This window comes from Drosophila simulans, chromosome 2L (assembly GCF_016746395.2).
Source record: "Drosophila simulans strain w501 chromosome 2L, Prin_Dsim_3.1, whole genome shotgun sequence".
Taxonomy (NCBI): domain Eukaryota; kingdom Metazoa; phylum Arthropoda; class Insecta; order Diptera; family Drosophilidae; genus Drosophila; species Drosophila simulans.
The window spans coordinates 23,208,871-23,226,806 of NC_052520.2; the positions used below are offsets into that span (position 1 = coordinate 23,208,871).

The window sequence follows — 17,936 nt, forward strand, 5'->3', positions numbered from 1 at the left end:
ATAATAAATGTCGTCATAAGTCTAAATAATAATATGTAAAGTCTTGAAGAACATAAATGATTTGTTACACTTATAAGCTCTACTATTTGTTTAATAAAAACTATATAAACAAAGAACTACATAAATATGTAATATATAATAATATATATATAAATATATAATATATATAATATAGTCCGAAAGCGAAAGAGACGCTCTATGCGATGCAAGATCGCTCAAATATATATTGTAATTCCTTATCTTAAAAAATGAAAAAAAAATAAAATGTTAATAATTTAATAATAAAAATATGAGCCAGAACGACACTCGCGCTCAGCATCAGCGCGAGCAAGACGAACGCTTGCTCTCAATTCAACGTAACAACGCGTACGCGTTTCTTATGTCTCCGCAAACGCAACCGCAAACGCAGACAACGAGTTGGCTGCACCCGCTCACGCTCTTACTGAGTCAGCGAAAACAAAAGCGCAAGAGCCAAACGATACGGTTGCACAGTACAGCCGAAAAAATATACGCGACAATACTACCTTGATCAACAATGAAGCGCCCGCAATTAACAAAAATTCGCTTTGCTTGCAGATACCAACGAGGACGTGCCCCTGAAATCCGTCGATAACGAACCAAAGAAAATAAAACCTCCCCCAATTTACATCCGCGAGAAGAGCACAAACGGCTTGGTAAATTCTTTGATTGGCCTTATTGGAAAAGATAGCTTTTATATAATAACCCTCGTACAATGTACTATTCGAACGAAAACGGAGGAAAACTACAGAAAAGTCACAATCTATCTTATTGCAAACAAAACATTCTTTTGCCAGCTTAAAAGTAGCAGGAGTCTAAAGTAGTACTGAAGGGCATTGAGACTGATTTAAAGCCCGAAGAGATAGCTGAACAGCTAAAGGAAAAGCGATTTCGACCAAAAGCGTACAAATCAAAAACAGAAACAGTCAGCCGCAATCACTCTTTAAGATTGAGCTTGAACCAGAAAACATGCATCTAAAAAAATCGAGGTTCATCCAATTTATAAACTTCAGCTCCTTCTGCACCGTAGGAATACAGCAGAAGAGCCGCATAAACGTAACGCTCCTGTACAATGTATGAACTGCCAAGAATACGGCCATACGATATCGTATTGCACACTTCGCCCAGTGTGTGTAGTCTGTGCAGATCTACACGTCTCCACACACTGCACTATGGTCCAGAATTCGTTTTTTTTTGGCATAAAGTCTAAATTTTTATGGCAATATATCGTCCTTTAGCAATTATTTTCTAATAGAAAATTGATCAAATAAATAAAAACCAAAAACAAAATTGACCGAAAGCTTCACTAAACCTTTTTATGAGCTTTGAAAGGTGCAGTGTTGAACAGCTGATTGAGAGAATGCAATTCCAGCCAAATTATTTGCTTACTTTTGCACGTAGTACAATCGTTAATACGCATCCAAAAATTATAGGAAAATATGGAAAATTAATGCCAAGGTATGATGTTTATAACTTATGTAGGTAATATATGTATAGTTGTACTGTTTTTATGTTGTGTGACATCCAATTTATGTGTATCTTAACAGAAAATTCTAACGTGTCCCCTGTGTTTCGTGGAGTATAACTAATTTTCTGACAATTTCTGACAAAAGTTAAAAACGTCAGTTTGTACCTTTAACTATTGTCTTTGACGGTAAAGTAATATCTTTTGCCCATTTTTGCTCGTTTTCTTAAAAATTTGATTTTATATAGGCAAGTTCGAGTTCAGACATAGCGACCTCCTGGACAGTTGGAGGCGTAAAAATAGGCAAATAAGTTATGTTACAGATTTCGTTTATTCCGCAATCAACAACAATAATCAGGAATCGAAAAAGACAGAAGAGATTGACAAAAAAATAGCAAACTACAGAGGCTGTCCAATCTACAAAGAGCTGAAAAACCGTCTTCACAAAAGAATGAACACGGCACGGGTACACCGAGAAACAGGTACGCTGACACCATCGAAAACAAATCCAGAACTACTTTTTATGAAACCAACAAGTATCGCTCCCTGGCCTATACCAAGCACTAACAATATAATTTTTGCAGACGTTTTAAAATCAAGTATGACGCCCCCAACCCAAAACTCCCAAACCGCAAATGAAGAACACACAAAATTTGACACACAACAAACCTATAGGCAATCTAAGCAGCAAGTAACGCAACCAAAGCTATGATGCAAGCCTTACAACAGAGCATGATGGAATTCATGACATTTATGCGAACCACCATTCAAGACATGATGCGTAATCAAAACCTTTTGATATAAATGCTTGTCTCCCAACAATCATAATAAATATTGGCTACCTTAGGCATAGCTAGGCCGCCACGCCAGTAGGTATCACAAGGGGATCAACGCGCCACCAACGGTGGTACGCGCCGTAATTGTGACACACTACTGGAAGTGCAACTACACGCGAGGGCGTCTGTAAACAGGCTCTTAGTTAGGTCATGTCTCTGCTAAGAGTGCTGGCTAATCGTAGTTGGGCTGGAGCTGGTAACTCTCAAAAATATCCACACCTCCGGCCCGGACTAAAGTGTCATTCGGCCCGTGCCGAAAGTCTGCCAGGCTGGGGGCCCGTGTAATAACTAGGCCAGTCGATAACGGAGAGTCCGGGCAAGTGGCGTCCGCCCGGTCTAGTTAGCCTTACCCGGGTACTGCGGATCTCTGCTCGGGCGGACCTTTTATTTCTCTGCAACTCGTGGGTACTATGAGCAATAGACCAAATAATTTTAAAATACCGCAGGCCTTGACTGCGGGAAATGTCGCAAGTCATTACGAGGACCGTCTCCTTGACGGAGAGCGGCCTACTTCGGTGGTAACACCAAAAAATGCTCCTAAACGGAGTGCGCCAACGGCACAAGCACGCCCAGTTGCGGGAGGGAAGTATCGGGCAGCCACACCGAGTCACTCGAATGTGGTCCAAGCCGGCCAAGCGGGACGGGCTAAAAACCCATTACCGCAACTTGGTCAGCCTGGGGCCCGGGATGACCCTAACCGTAAGGGGCTGAGCGGGTCCAGAACGAAGTGGTATCTTCGTTACCTTCAGCAGGGCAAGTCACCCGCAGAAGCTTTGTCTCTGGCCAAGACACCGCAGCCGCTAGAGCAAAAGCCCAACTCTGCTTCGAAGCGGGCAAACACCACACTGACGCCTCCGACGGAAACGCCTAAGAGGCAGAAGGTGGAGCAGAGCAGGCCACTGACTGCTCCCTTCGATGGCCCAAGCACCTCAAGGGCTGCAAAGGCAATCATATGCGGTTGTAACTGGGGCCATTAATGTTGCGGTCGTACCTCTTACATCTCGAGGACGCACTACTGGAAGAGATAGTCCTCTCCGGTTGGGGTTCTCCAATTAACTTTGGAGGAATCCACTTCAGGGTGGGCCACCTGATAGTGGACTGCCGCAAGGCAACCACTGCTGAGTGGCTGCAATTAGCAGTCCCCAGCCTCAGTGTGTGGAGAGGTGTCTCCCTGGAGGTAAAGATGGGCGACGACTTGCCATCGTCACCCAACATCACCATCTTCTGCCCCAGGACAGGGGACAAAACAACAAAGTGGATCATGGAATTGATCAAGAAACAGAATGACTTGGACACTGAGAACTGGCATATCATATCAAGGAGGAATGAGGGTGGTGGCTCGCTTCTCAGCCTTGGCATTGATGACAACTCATGCGCCAAGATTATCTCTAGTGACCACAAGCTGAGCTTCAGGTTTGGAGACATCTCAGTTTGTGGTTTAAAGGAGGCCTAAGCGATCAAAGCCGGAACGAGACAGGTCGAGACTCCTCGAAATCTACCAGTCTCCGCGGAGAAGGAGAAGCCCAATAAGCTCTCCGAATCCAGCGAGGATCTGACGGATGATGAGGATCTTGATACGACCATCATCGAGATGGGGGATCAGACCCCGTTATCCTCTCATGAGCTAGGCATGGAACTGGACCTGCTGAGTAATCTCCAGATACCACCGCCTGAAATCACTGCACTGGCAGAATACTGCAAGAGGACACACTCACCCATCATCATCGGATGTGATGCAAATGCACATCACGTGATATGGGGCAGCAGCGACGTAAATCAAAGAGGTGAGTCACTCTTAGAATTTATCTTGAATAACAATCCAGAAATCCTAAATGTCGGCAATGTTCCGACATTTGTTACCAGGGTAAGATCTGAGGTTCTGGACATTAAACTTTCCAGCAGATCACTTGCTTCGCATATAAGCGACTGGCACGTATCTCCTGAGGAGTCAATGTCAGATCACAGAATTATTAACATAGTTTTAACATAGGGCTAAATCTAGAATGCAGCGAGCGTAGGCGCAATCCCAGGAATACGAACTGGGAAAGGTTCAATGCCTCCTTACTGCGGAATCCAGCTTCTGGGGTAACCGGAAAACTCCGTACCACTCTAGAACTGCAGGCCGCCGTAGAAGATATTAACTCGTGTCTTACTAACGCGTTTAGAGAAAACTGCTCCCTTGGTCGAGCCAAGAGGGAAAAATATGCTCCATGGTGGAACGACCAATTGGAGAAGTTACGGAAAGCGACCAGGCGTCTCTTTAACAAAGCAAAAAGAGAAGGGAACTGGGATGCCTACCAGAATAAACTGACTATGTATAACCATGAGATCAGAAAAGAAAATCGAATGAACTATAGAACCTTCTGTGAGGCAATAGTTAACAATCTCCAAAGGAGTGCCAGAATCAAATCAGGCACTACGTACGGAGGATAACTCCTATACTATAGGAAGTAAGGAGAAACTTGAGCTACTACTGGCAATTCACTTTCCGGGAAGCACGCTTCAAACGGATGGGAATACCCCATTTTGTGCGCAAACTAATTGTGATTTAACAACAAAATGTACAAAGTTTCAAGACTGTAGCTCAATTTTTAGACTTTATGCCAAAAAAATCGAATTCTGGACCACAGTGCACTGCAAAGCTAATAAAGAAAATGCAAGCGCAAAAATGTGCTGTAACTGTGGGAGTAATCACCCAGCAAACTACAGAGGCTGTCCAATCTACAAAGAGCTGAAAAACCGTCTTCACAAAAGAATGAACACGGCACGGGTACACCGAGAAACAGGTACGCTGACACCATCGAAAACAAATCCAGAACTACTTTTTATGAAACCAACAAGTATCGCTCCCTGGCCTATACCAAGCACTAACAATATAATTTTTGCAGACGTTTTAAAATCAAGTATGACGCCCCCAACCCAAAACTCCCAAACCGCAAATGAAGAACACACAAAATTTGACACACAACAAACCTATAGGCAATCTAAGCAGCAAGTAACGCAAGCAAAGCTATGATGCAAGCCTTACAACAGAGCATGATGGAATTCATGACATTTATGCGAACCACCATTCAAGACATGATGCGTAATCAAAACCTTTTGATATAAATGCTTGTCTCCCAACAATCATAATAAATATTGGCTACCTTAGGCATAGCTAGGCCGCCACGCCAGTAGGTATCACAAGGGGATCAACGCGCCACCAACGGTGGTACGCGCCGTAATTGTGACACACTACTGGAAGTGCAACTACACGCGAGGGCGTCTGTAAACAGGCTCTTAGTTAGGTCATGTCTCTGCTAAGAGTGCTGGCTAATCGTAGTTGGGCTGGAGCTGGTAACTCTCAAAAATATCCACACCTCCGGCCCGGACTAAAGTGTCATTCGGCCCGTGCCGAAAGTCTGCCAGGCTGGGGGCCCGTGTAATAACTAGGCCAGTCGATAACGGAGAGTCCGGGCAAGTGGCGTCCGCCCGGTCTAGTTAGCCTTACCCGGGTACTGCGGATCTCTGCTCGGGCGGACCTTTTATTTCTCTGCAACTCGTGGGTACTATGAGCAATAGACCAAATAATTTTAAAATACCGCAGGCCTTGACTGCGGGAAATGTCGCAAGTCATTACGAGGACCGTCTCCTTGACGGAGAGCGGCCTACTTCGGTGGTAACACCAAAAAATGCTCCTAAACGGAGTGCGCCAACGGCACAAGCACGCCCAGTTGCGGGAGGGAAGTATCGGGCAGCCACACCGAGTCACTCGAATGTGGTCCAAGCCGGCCAAGCGGGACGGGCTAAAAACCCATTACCGCAACTTGGTCAGCCTGGGGCCCGGGATGACCCTAACCGTAAGGGGCTGAGCGGGTCCAGAACGAAGTGGTATCTTCGTTACCTTCAGCAGGGCAAGTCACCCGCAGAAGCTTTGTCTCTGGCCAAGACACCGCAGCCGCTAGAGCAAAAGCCCAACTCTGCTTCGAAGCGGGCAAACACCACACTGACGCCTCCGACGGAAACGCCTAAGAGGCAGAAGGTGGAGCAGAGCAGGCCACTGACTGCTCCCTTCGATGGCCCAAGCACCTCAAGGGCTGCAAAGGCAATCATATGCGGTTGTAACTGGGGCCATTAATGTTGCGGTCGTACCTCTTACATCTCGAGGACGCACTACTGGAAGAGATAGTCCTCTCCGGTTGGGGTTCTCCAATTAACTTTGGAGGAATCCACTTCAGGGTGGGCCACCTGATAGTGGACTGCCGCAAGGCAACCACTGCTGAGTGGCTGCAATTAGCAGTCCCCAGCCTCAGTAAGTGGAGAGGTGTCTCCCTGGAGGTAAAGATGGGCGACGACTTGCCATCGTCACCCAACATCACCATCTTCTGCCCCAGGACAGGGGACAAAACAACAAAGTGGATCATGGAATTGATCAAGAAACAGAATGACTTGGACACTGAGAACTGGCATATCATATCAAGGAGGAATGAGGGTGGTGGCTCGCTTCTCAGCCTTGGCATTGATGACAACTCATGCGCCAAGATTATCTCTAGTGACCACAAGCTGAGCTTCAGGTTTGGAGACATCTCAGTTTGTGGTTTAAAGGAGGCCTAAGCGATCAAAGCCGGAACGAGACAGGTCGAGACTCCTCGAAATCTACCAGTCTCCGCGGAGAAGGAGAAGCCCAATAAGCTCTCCGAATCCAGCGAGGATCTGACGGATGATGAGGATCTTGATACGACCATCATCGAGATGGGGGATCAGACCCCGTTATCCTCTCATGAGCTAGGCATGGAACTGGACCTGCTGAGTAATCTCCAGATACCACCGCCTGAAATCACTGCACTGGCAGAATACTGCAAGAGGACACACTCACCCATCATCATCGGATGTGATGCAAATGCACATCACGTGATATGGGGCAGCAGCGACGTAAATCAAAGAGGTGAGTCACTCTTAGAATTTATCTTGAATAACAATCCAGAAATCCTAAATGTCGGCAATGTTCCGACATTTGTTACCAGGGTAAGATCTGAGGTTCTGGACATTAAACTTTCCAGCAGATCACTGGCTTCGCATATAAGCGACTGGCACGTATCTCCTGAGGAGTCAATGTCAGATCACAGAATTATTAACATAGTTTTAACATAGGGCTAAATCTAGAATGCAGCGAGCGTAGGCGCAATCCCAGGAATACGAACTGGGAAAGGTTCAATGCCTCCTTACTGCGGAATCCAGCTTCTGGGGTAACCGGAAAACTCCGTACCACTCTAGAACTGCAGGCCGCCGTAGAAGATATTAACTCGTGTCTTACTAACGCGTTTAGAGAAAACTGCTCCCTTGGTCGAGCCAAGAGGGAAAAATATGCTCCATGGTGGAACGACCAATTGGAGAAGTTACGGAAAGCGACCAGGCGTCTCTTTAACAAAGCAAAAAGAGAAGGGAACTGGGATGCCTACCAGAATAAACTGACTATGTATAACCATGAGATCAAAAAAAGAAAATCGAATGAACTATAGAACCTTCTGTGAGGCAATAGTTAACAATCTCCAAAGGAGTGCCAGAATCAAATCACGCACTACGTACGGAGGATAACTCCTATACTATAGGAAGTAAGGAGAAACTTGAGCTACTACTGGCAATTCACTTTCCGGGAAGCACGCTTCAAACGGATGGGAATACCCCGGTAACGGCTCAAAGTAGACCGCGTGCTATTGATTGGGCCAAAGCAAAATCAATAGTAACAACGGAGTGATTAAGATGGGCAATTGGTACATTCAAGCCCTACAAATCTCCTGGTCCAGATGGCATACAGCCAATCCTGCTACAGCTCGCAGTGCCGATCAGGAAAATACTGATCAGCAGCCTAGCTTTAGGACACATACCTACTGCCTGGAGTATAGCAAAAGTGGTCTTCATTCCAAAAGCTGGAAAAAAAGACATCGTTTTTGCTAAAAAACGTTGGAAAAGCTAGTGGATGTCAGCATTAGAAGCACTCTGCTTGTAGAACATCCGTTCCAACGGACGCAGCATGCCTACAGGGCGGGCAGATCAACTGATACTGCCCTATATCACCTGAAAAGCCTTATTGAGGATTCACTTACTCATAAGAAAGTGGCGCTATGTGCCTTCTTAGACGTACAGGGTGCATTCGACAATACCTCTCATGAGGCGGTCAACGGATCCCTGGCAAGAAGAGGACTAGATGCGACAACCAGTAGATGGATCAAATCACTACTGGCATCTAGGCGAGCCATGGCCACTATAGGAGGACAGTCGTCCACAGTATCTACCACAAGGAGATGCTCCCAAGGGGGTGTCCTCTCGCCTCTCTTGTGGTGCTTGCTGGTAGTCGAGTTGCTGGACAGACTGACCCGCAGAGGTATACTTTGCCAGGGCTATGCTGACGATATAGAAACGATGAGGAAACACTCTGCGACTGGGCCTCAACATGACCAGCGAATGGTGCAAGGAAGTAGGCCTGAGCCTAAATCCTAGCAAAACTGTTATTGTTCCTTTCACAAATAGGTACAAGCTACAGAGAATAAAGGCAATAACCCTGTCAGAATGTCGCATAGAGGCCAGCAAAGAAGTTAAGTATCTTGGGATAACCCTCGACTCCAAACTTAGCTTCAAAACTCATGTCAATAACACAATTGACAAGTGCACCAGAGCACTTTTCACGTGAAGGGAAATTGCTGGAAAATCGTGGGGAACCTCACCACGCATAATAAGATGGCTGTACCTCATGGAGTGATAGAGCCCACTAAGGTGAAACTTCATAAGCTCCAAAGAATGGCCTGCATATGCATGACAGGAGCAATGCGCACCTGTCCCACTGCAGCCCTAGAAGTACTAATGGAGGGAACGCCACTTCATATCGTCATTGAAATGAAACGGAAAGCCACCCTAATAAGAATTGAGGGAGCAGGAAATAACTGCAACCTTACAAGAAAGGATGCTGAAAGCCTAAAAAGGGATATCTCTTGCTGATGCAACCAAGGGATGAGATTTTTTAAAACTTCCCACAATTCCGGGTGTAGAAGAGCCGCATATCAGCAGCGAACGCTGGAATACGGAGGAGTCAAGGGCAGCCGGGTTAAACGGGATATAATAGACCTTGGACACCGACAAAGCAGAGAGATTATGAACTTACCCCACGTCTGCTCTGACCGGTCGCGCCGGTACCACGCCTGCTCTGTTCTTACGCAACCGCCTGGTTTACGTTACGCAAAAACGCCTGTTCAAAAACAAACGGACTCGCCGGGCAAACGCCAGGGTCTGGTCTCGATTGGTGGAGTACCAAGGCGACTCAATCTAGCCGTGCTTTGTGTTAATGGATCAGCCTGTGTCTCAATTCGGTGACTTTCCGCGTCCCGAACGTCTTGACATAGCGCTCTGGCTCCTTGATGACTTTTACACCTGTAGCTCCCTTGCTGCATCCGTTGCTTCGCGTACAGACGCTTTAGAAGCTGTAGAGAGAACTGTAGACTTCTCGGAGAACCACAAGATGCCAAAGTCCACGAACTACTACAAAAATAATGCATGCAGCCTTGGAGGAACCGGAACAGGTCACCATGTGTGATGGTGCAAAATAAGACGGGACGGTAGGTTTTCACCAAATAAACGCAAAATCCGTGAAGAAAAATTTCGAGAAGGTATTGCCACCTTAGCACAGTTGAAGCAGGAGCTGTGGTAATATCTAGGGGTTCAGACACTTTGTACCCGATTTTGCAACCACTGAATGCCCCTCCTCAAGAAGAAGACAAAATGTGGGTGGACAGCCGCACACCAAGAAGCAGTCGAGGCTGTCAAGACCAGGCTGGTTGCAGAACCTTTCGAGGGCAGTCGGAGGCTTCGCGACAAAATTGGCAAGAAGATTCGACGGACCCTTCGGGATTAAAAAATGCACGTAAGTTGCTCAATATCATTCGATTTCGTTATCTTGTACATATCGCATAGATTATATAATAAAGTCACCTATAATTGTATTTTTTTAAGCTTTTTCTTTGTAATGCTTTCTCCCTGTGATCCTTACGCTTTGCAGCCGTTCATCTCCGTTACACTTTAGGGTTAGCTCTTTCCTAAACTTTTAATAGAGTCGGTCTGATAGAGTCACGGTCTCCTCCGTTGCGGCCTTCGTCCCCTATTTCACTTGCACATGCAGTCCTACACCCGGTGTCTCCTCCTTTTTGCCTCGCCAAACTTCTCGCCGAGTTTTTGACTGCTTCCATAAGTTTCTGGAGCAATCGTTTCCTCTCCCGTGGGCGCATGCCAAATTTTCTGGGTTGATTTGTGGCGGGATCTGGCTCTCACTCATCTTAGAATCGGTCATGTTACTAATTATCGTTGTGAATGCCTGTATGTGTGTGTCCGTGTGTTAACCTTCCAGGCTAAAGGGGGGAGCTCGGGCTAGTGGTAATAATTCGCTAATACCGCTCATATTAGCGACCTAAAGTCGAGGGGGCGCTGGCGCCGACGGCCAGGGGACACCGAGTGCTTAAGTGCTTAAGTAGATCCCCCATAATGAAAACGGGGGGAGCAGTCGACACACGGTCGTCACCCTACGTCGGATGCTCCAGTCTGAGGCAGGCGACACGTGAAGGCGCACTTGCAGCTGCAAGTTTTTCCTTGGGGCGTTCGGGAGTGAGTATGGCGGAATTTTTACTCCTGGAACCGCAATACGTACCTTCGTTGAGCTGCAACACAGGAACCACTGTAGAAAATCGGTATGTACAATCGGTATCGGGTCTTGCCCCTTGATCACTTCCACGGCTGTAGCTCACTTGCTGCCTGCGTTGCTTTGCGTTGTAGAGTCGTATTCTCGTTCTCCTTGACCGCTTCCGCTTCCAGCGCTTTGCCTGCTTATATAGGAGCTTCGTACTGTTGTTTTCATTAACTCGGCACGGTGACGCTCTCGGTTATTCTGTTGTCCTGCCGAATTCGTATCGTCTCTCTCTTTCACTCCAAACTCTCTCTCTACAGACTCAGTTTCTCCAAACTCTCTCTCTACAGAACCAGTTTCTTCACTATGCTCTGACTTGTTGCTTAACTGGCAGGCCCTGCTCCCGCAGTTGACATGTGCACTTATGAGGAATTTTGATCGTCTCACACGTCCTAAAGTCGGTGGGAACAACAAACAAAACTCTTAATATAAACCATATTTATATATTTTTTTGTTTTTTTTTTGAAAACCTGCTCTTTGAAGGTGACACCTACGACCGCAAAAGTAACACTTCATGTTCTTTTTGGACCGTTGTACAGTGGTTCCGCTTGTATGGAGCAGCGTCCATAAATACTTCCATTATAGCTAGAAGCCTAAGATTTTGTTTAAGGCATATAATAGAGCTTATGAAAACATGCGAAAAAGATTTTTGAGATTGGGGCCCTCAAACTCCATTTTTTCGGCAAAGAAAATATTCTTCCCTCCGTAAAAGTATGCAGCATTTTTTAAAATAAATTATGACGTGACCATAAATCATATAAGACTGATAAAATCGTTACTTATGGTCTAAAAAAATATTTTTAAAATTTACCACATTTGAACAAACATGAATATGATTTGGCGTTATATACCTCCCCCAGGGAACCCCCAAACTCCAACATAACCATTAACAAATATAAACAAAGTGAGGAAACATTAAATTGTTGCATTTATTATTAATTTAAGGTAATGATAATAAACAGTATGATAACAATTAATTAATAATGAAGTTTAGATAAACCAAATTCAAAAAATTGAGTTTTTACGTCTTTACTCATACATTTTGCCAAGTGATTCATTTCTGTGGGACTTGCTCCACATAAGTAATATTTCATAGACGAAGATTCACTTAAGGCCTTGCATATTTTCCCATCCACCATGGTTAGGTATTAGCTATGTTTAACATTTATCTTTTTATCATTTTTAAATACTTCAGTTGGATTCAGAAGGTCTTCGATTGAAAGTTTGGTTGTCTCTTTTTTAAGTTGATATCGTACTGGCCTGCTGTAACGATGGTCTGTAGTTTTTCCAAATTATTTGTTGGTTATCTTTTGAAATTAGTTGGAGAGGTACGTAGGATGTAACAAATAAAATTGTATCCTGTAAATCATTATTGGAAAACTTTTGATTATATTCGCTATGACCGGTACTTCCATTAAATCTCCACTTTCCAATTAGTAAAAATATTTGTAAAACGCAATCATCACACAATCGACTACCTCGGCTTGAAGCTCAAATATACTTGACAAATTTTTTCAACACATTCAGTCCATTCAGTTACTATAGGCATGTGGCCGCTGTTTTCAATATTACATTGTACTGATGACTTCTTGTATTTCTTTCCGTGGGTACCCTTCTTTGTGCACCATAAATCTAAAATATATAGGTGTGGAAACACACATGAGGATATATGAGGATTATGAGGAACACAACTAAAAGTTTAAGTAATCATAATAATACCCATAAAAAAGACAATAAAAAGGCCAACCGATTAGTAATTATTAGTTTTTGTATACGAAGTAAATACCTTCTACTTTAAAATCCATTTTAAATTATTTAAATCGAAGCTCCTCACTGAAAGTTTGATGCCTTTGAAGTTTGCTTTTGCAATGCAGAAATTACAATTCATGCAATTTCGCTTCACAAATGAACACGTTTGCATAACTTTAATTCTATGTTTAGAAAGTACTGTTAGGTTTGAAGCAAAAACTGGTTTTGGCTGGAAATATTTGGACTATTTGGAGACAATTTGGTAACATTATAAGTAAATCAATTTAGACGGTTTTTTTTATATTTGGCCTCTGACGGAAGCACTGTAACGCGTCGCTTATTTTTCATATATTTAAGTCACAATTTTCGGCGCTCAGTTTCTTCATTACGAGATTTTATTGTCACGACTAGATTTTGAAATGACTTTGGTAAGCTTGCCAATAGCATTATTACAAATAGTTCCTACAGCAAAACTATGCCCATCTCAGTCAACTGATCGAGAACATTCGAAATGACACTTTTCCCATGGGTGATGAATTTCTTGTAATTTTGTAAAAGTCTTCTTGGCAGAATAAGATTTTTTGATGTTTGTTACCCTTTAACCGATAGCGCGATTCCTGTGAAATAATTGATCCCAGTTCTTTATGCACCAATACACTTTTCATCTGCACACAACACGAGTCACAATTAGACTCGCCCAATTTGTCGTACAGAAAAATGTTTATTTAGCTTAACGATCAACACACACACAGTAATAATCTGCTCTCTAAACATACATATGAGCATTATCTCGGACAGGTTGTAAATGAACCCATAACCTGTTGAACTTAAAGTAGATAAAAGTACGCATAAAAATAAGAAGAGTTATGTTTCCGTTTAGATTCCAAGTACAGGAGAATAAGTTACGTTAAGTTCTTATACTTATTAGGCTTGACCAAAGTAGATTAGATTTTATGTATTGGATATTCTAATATTTTTTTACTATAGTTTATGGTGCCTGTCGGTCCATTTGTAATAGTTAAGATTAGCGTAAATCAATCATAGTTTTCCTCTTGCTCATTTATTCGCTTATTTATCTAAGCAAAAGTTCTTATCTTAAAGCTTAACTTTGTACTGATCTCTCTCAGTTTTAAACTCATTTTCGCGCTGATTTGACTCTTTCGATGTCAATAAACTACAATAAACAAAGAATAATATCAGAACAATAAGTGTTATTAATTCAAAAGCTGATGAAAAAGCTCATTGGCTAAACAGAGCCTTTATTTGTATTGCTTTTTTTGAATACCTAAATTGTTTCCAAATTATCAACCCTGCTGCCATAAAGTTTATATCCGTTACGCTGCCCTTTTGGGCAATGATTACATTTTTGCTTATAAACTTAGCTGGTGAGTTTTTTTACAAATGTGAGTCTTTAGTATAGTATTGGGGGAAGGGTTGGGATGAGGATAGTGGTAAATTCAGTTTTCAAGATGGGTGATATCTTTTAAGTCTCCTTATACATCGATTGTTGTCCAGTAATTTGATCGCTAGAGTGTTTGGGTGGTTGTGCAGTTTGTCTATGTAAATGGTATTGACTTTTTGTAAATTTTGTATCGATTTCTCAAGAAAAATTTTAATTTTTTTCGATTTCGATATGTACGAAATCTTCCTATATCGTTTTTAGGTGCTCTGGTTTTCGCCAAATTTTTGCTATCTGAATGTTTTGCACCTCGAAGCTGTTTTCCAGACAGTAGGGTGGACAACTTATTCAGTTTTAATTCCGATTTTTCTGAAATTTGGTCACAGTCTCCTGTTGAAGTTTGTAGTCAGTGTCATTGTACATGTTATTAATTTTAACATAAATACAAATCTTATTTAAAAACGCTTCTTTAAAAAAATAATTGTGATAAAATATAACTTCGATTCCTAGATCAAAATTGGTTTCGTTATCAAGCACAAATACGCACACATACACTCTCATTTTACGCAGCAATTTTTCGGGTGTCACAAATAAGTGACTGCATAGTGCAAAACCAATGTATGGCCGTTACGCATCTTGATATACTAATGTGTTTTGTTGAACCGTAGCCTTTATCGTCTATGTTAACTATAGTTATGGATTCATGCCGCGCCGGATGCCACTTCACTTCACAGAGCATTTATATTCTGAAGTGGTAGATGTGCTGATGAAGTTATTTTCTCTTCCTGGGTAATATTGGAGCATTCCCTTTTGATCGCCTATATATGTACGTTTTAAATCATTTTATCTTCGAGTTAGGATTACGGTCGGACACTGCAAACATCAAAGGCTCGTGGTCCGAACCGCCCAGACTATAAACAATTAATTTTATTCGCTTTCTTTTAAGGTTCCTGAAATCATTGTAATAGGTTATTTGTCTTGCGAGACAATACCGATACCGTTCGAAGACCCCCTAAATTCCTCAAAGGGGAACGGAAAACGAGTTAGTTTGTTGTGAATACTAAAACGGAAGATTACTTCACAGTAGTGTCTCTACATACCTAGAAAAAAAATCAAAACAAATTATTACACTTGCCAAGTTAAAAGCAGCAAAGACAAGTTGTCCTAAAAGGAATAGAACCAAATGTTAAAATCACAGAGGCTTCAAAGAATTTGCCTGAGGCAGAGTCGATCAGACCGCCTATCCGTGCGCATAAAACTAGAAAGTAAGGATTAATACAATCGAATTACATGCAGTATTTAATGTCGTCATTAAAAGACTAAAAGAATAAGTTTCGATAGAAAACGCGCAAAACCGTTCTACACTTTTAAAAAAATGTTTGAATTTTTGTTGTCTTCCCAGCTATTGCCAAAAACATTTTGGCCACGCCCACACAACGCAAAAATCTGTCATTCATATTCAATGTGCGAACTACTTCTGGTTATAGTATAAATGTATACTGAAGCAGTGAGAAAGTGATTGTATCTCCAAAAGGTATAATTTCATACATGAAAATGTCTTGATGGGGGTAAAATCATCACAAAACAATCACATTCAATAATAAAATTTCTGACAAAATTAATACTATTTACTTATTCGGCACGCTTTAGTGAATAATGGCCGTGTGCTGACATCCTGCACCACTGAGGAATTCAATATGTATCAATATGTATATGTTATCACAGTTTTAGCTCACAATTAAAATCCCCGATTTCAGGCGGCAGGTATGACATCGCTAGTCCGCTGTTAGAACTGTTTTCGGCACAACTACCAGTACCAGTTACCAGTAATTCGTCATACAAGCCCAGCTTGAAGACGCAGTCGCCGCGGTGTCTGCCCATTCCCATACCTTCCATAAACAAAAGAAAAAGTGAACAGCGTAGCACAAAACGACCAAAATGCCGCTTTGCGTCTTTTTTTAAGCGTTTGTTTACCTTAAGAGTTGGTGAACACAGGTGATTTAGTGTTGTGAAACACAGTTATTTATCAATTATGTCATTTGGATACTGCACAATAAAAGAATAAGATTAAGCTACCGGCACTGCTAAAGACAAAACCAGATACTCACATGACATAATTGCTAACAAGGTAAACAGATAGGAACTTGAGAGAAAGCAATAGTCAACTTCCACGACCGTGGATACCCGTTATTCAGCTAGTGGAAATTCGAAATCATAATATTTCTGGGATATCGATAGATCTTAATGATAAAAAATTATAATATGAGAAAATAAAATAATAAAAATAAAAATAATAATAAATAAAATGAGAAAATTGTTCAAATTTGTGGGCATGGCAGTTTTGGGCGGTTTGCGAGCGTAAATAATAAATAATAAAAAATAAATATGAAAATATAAATTTTGCAGGAGTGTGAGGCAAAATTTGTGATGCGTCTATGTTTTTCGAAGCTGTATGCTTAATCTCAACATTCTAGCTTTTATATTTCGTGAGGTTGAGGAGTTCATACGGACAGTCGAACATGGCCAGTTCGTTAGAGTGGCAACATGCATCTTCTTTAGTTCCTGAGTTCTCGACGGATATGGCCAGATCGACTCGGCTATTGATTCTGATAAAGAATATATATACTTTTATAAAGGCGGAAACGCTTTCATATACCTGTTACATGCCATTAAAAGAATCTAGTACACCCTTTTACTATACGAGTAATGGGTATAAAAGGTAAAAACGAAGTGATTCGCTAGGCCTGATTGTAGAATATCAGGATATAGAGGATTCCTTGAAAAGTCGGTCTGTCCAAAGACACTAGAAGAATTATTCCAGTGTCTTTGGTCTGTCCCTATGTCTGTGGCTCTTCGCTGTCATTTCAAATAAATATTGAAACATCGTAATGCTGATATCAATATGGTACAATTTTTTCAACACGATGTCGAGCTTTAGAAATACTAAAATTGAAAAATGTCATACCTTGTCAAACGTTTGGATTTTTATATTCATATTTTGCTAAAGCATTTGTCTTCACATCTTTTGATCAGCTTTAACCACATAACGGGTTTAATCAATATCGCTTTAAAATGTCACAACAAAGTCACGTCGAGACTTGAGATCATGCACGCACTTTCCAGTGACAGACGCTGTTTGTCAACTGACGTTGCCAATATGTGTCAAGCCACAATGTTGACAATAACTTTCACAAACCGCCCGACACTTCCATACCCACAATTTTGAAATCGTTTTTATATTTTTTAGTATTGTTCTAAATTTTTATGGATTTGCCAAAAAAAAAAAAAAAAAAACGCTGCGCCCACGAAACGGACACAACTGTCCATACAATGTGTATATATTCTTGAACAGGATAGATAGCCGAGTCGAACTGGCCATGTCCGTCTGTATCAGGAACTATAAAAGCAAAAAGAATGTTGAGATTAAGCATGCAGCTTCCAGAGACATAGACGCAGCACGAATGTTGCCAGGCCCTCTCTAAACTGCCACGCTCACAGTCTTGCAAAATGTTTATATAAAACTTTTTGGAACTCCGACAAACCGCCAACACTTTTAAAAAATGTTTTGATATATTTTCATATTTATATAAGTCATGTAAATTTGGCCTAACGACCTAAACTGCCACGTCTACATTTTTGGAAAATGTGTGGATTTTTCATATTTTTATTATTTATATTGCCAATGTTTACCGATATAACAAAAACACTTTGGCCACGCCTCTGCATACGCAATAGAATTTTTTAATTTGTTTACCATCGCAATAA

The 17,936-nt window shown here is 42.1% G+C and overlaps 1 protein-coding gene across 7 annotated transcripts; it reads right to left on the bottom strand.

Moving 5' to 3' along the window:
• Positions 1 to 11,928: 11,928 nt before the first annotated feature.
• Positions 11,929 to 16,415, bottom strand: LOC27207506. 7 transcript variants are annotated; one of them, XM_039293485.2, is made up of 5 exons: positions 16,280 to 16,404; positions 16,146 to 16,217; positions 15,908 to 16,060; positions 15,804 to 15,854; positions 11,929 to 12,655 (listed from the first exon to the last, which is right to left on the bottom strand). In XM_039293485.2, exons 3-5 carry the CDS (start codon positions 16,056 to 16,058, stop codon positions 12,498 to 12,500), a joined length of 360 nt encoding a protein of 119 aa, XP_039149419.1. In that variant the 5' UTR covers positions 16,059 to 16,060; positions 16,146 to 16,217; positions 16,280 to 16,404; the 3' UTR covers positions 11,929 to 12,497. The 7 variants fall into 7 exon arrangements, 2 of the variants coding, with proteins under 2 accessions (XP_039149419.1, XP_039149417.1); XM_039293483.2 differs by having other exon boundaries at positions 15,908 to 16,217; positions 16,280 to 16,400; XR_006541770.1 differs by having other exon boundaries at positions 11,929 to 15,271; positions 15,908 to 16,217; positions 16,280 to 16,398.
• Positions 16,416 to 17,936: the final 1,521 nt, after the last annotated feature.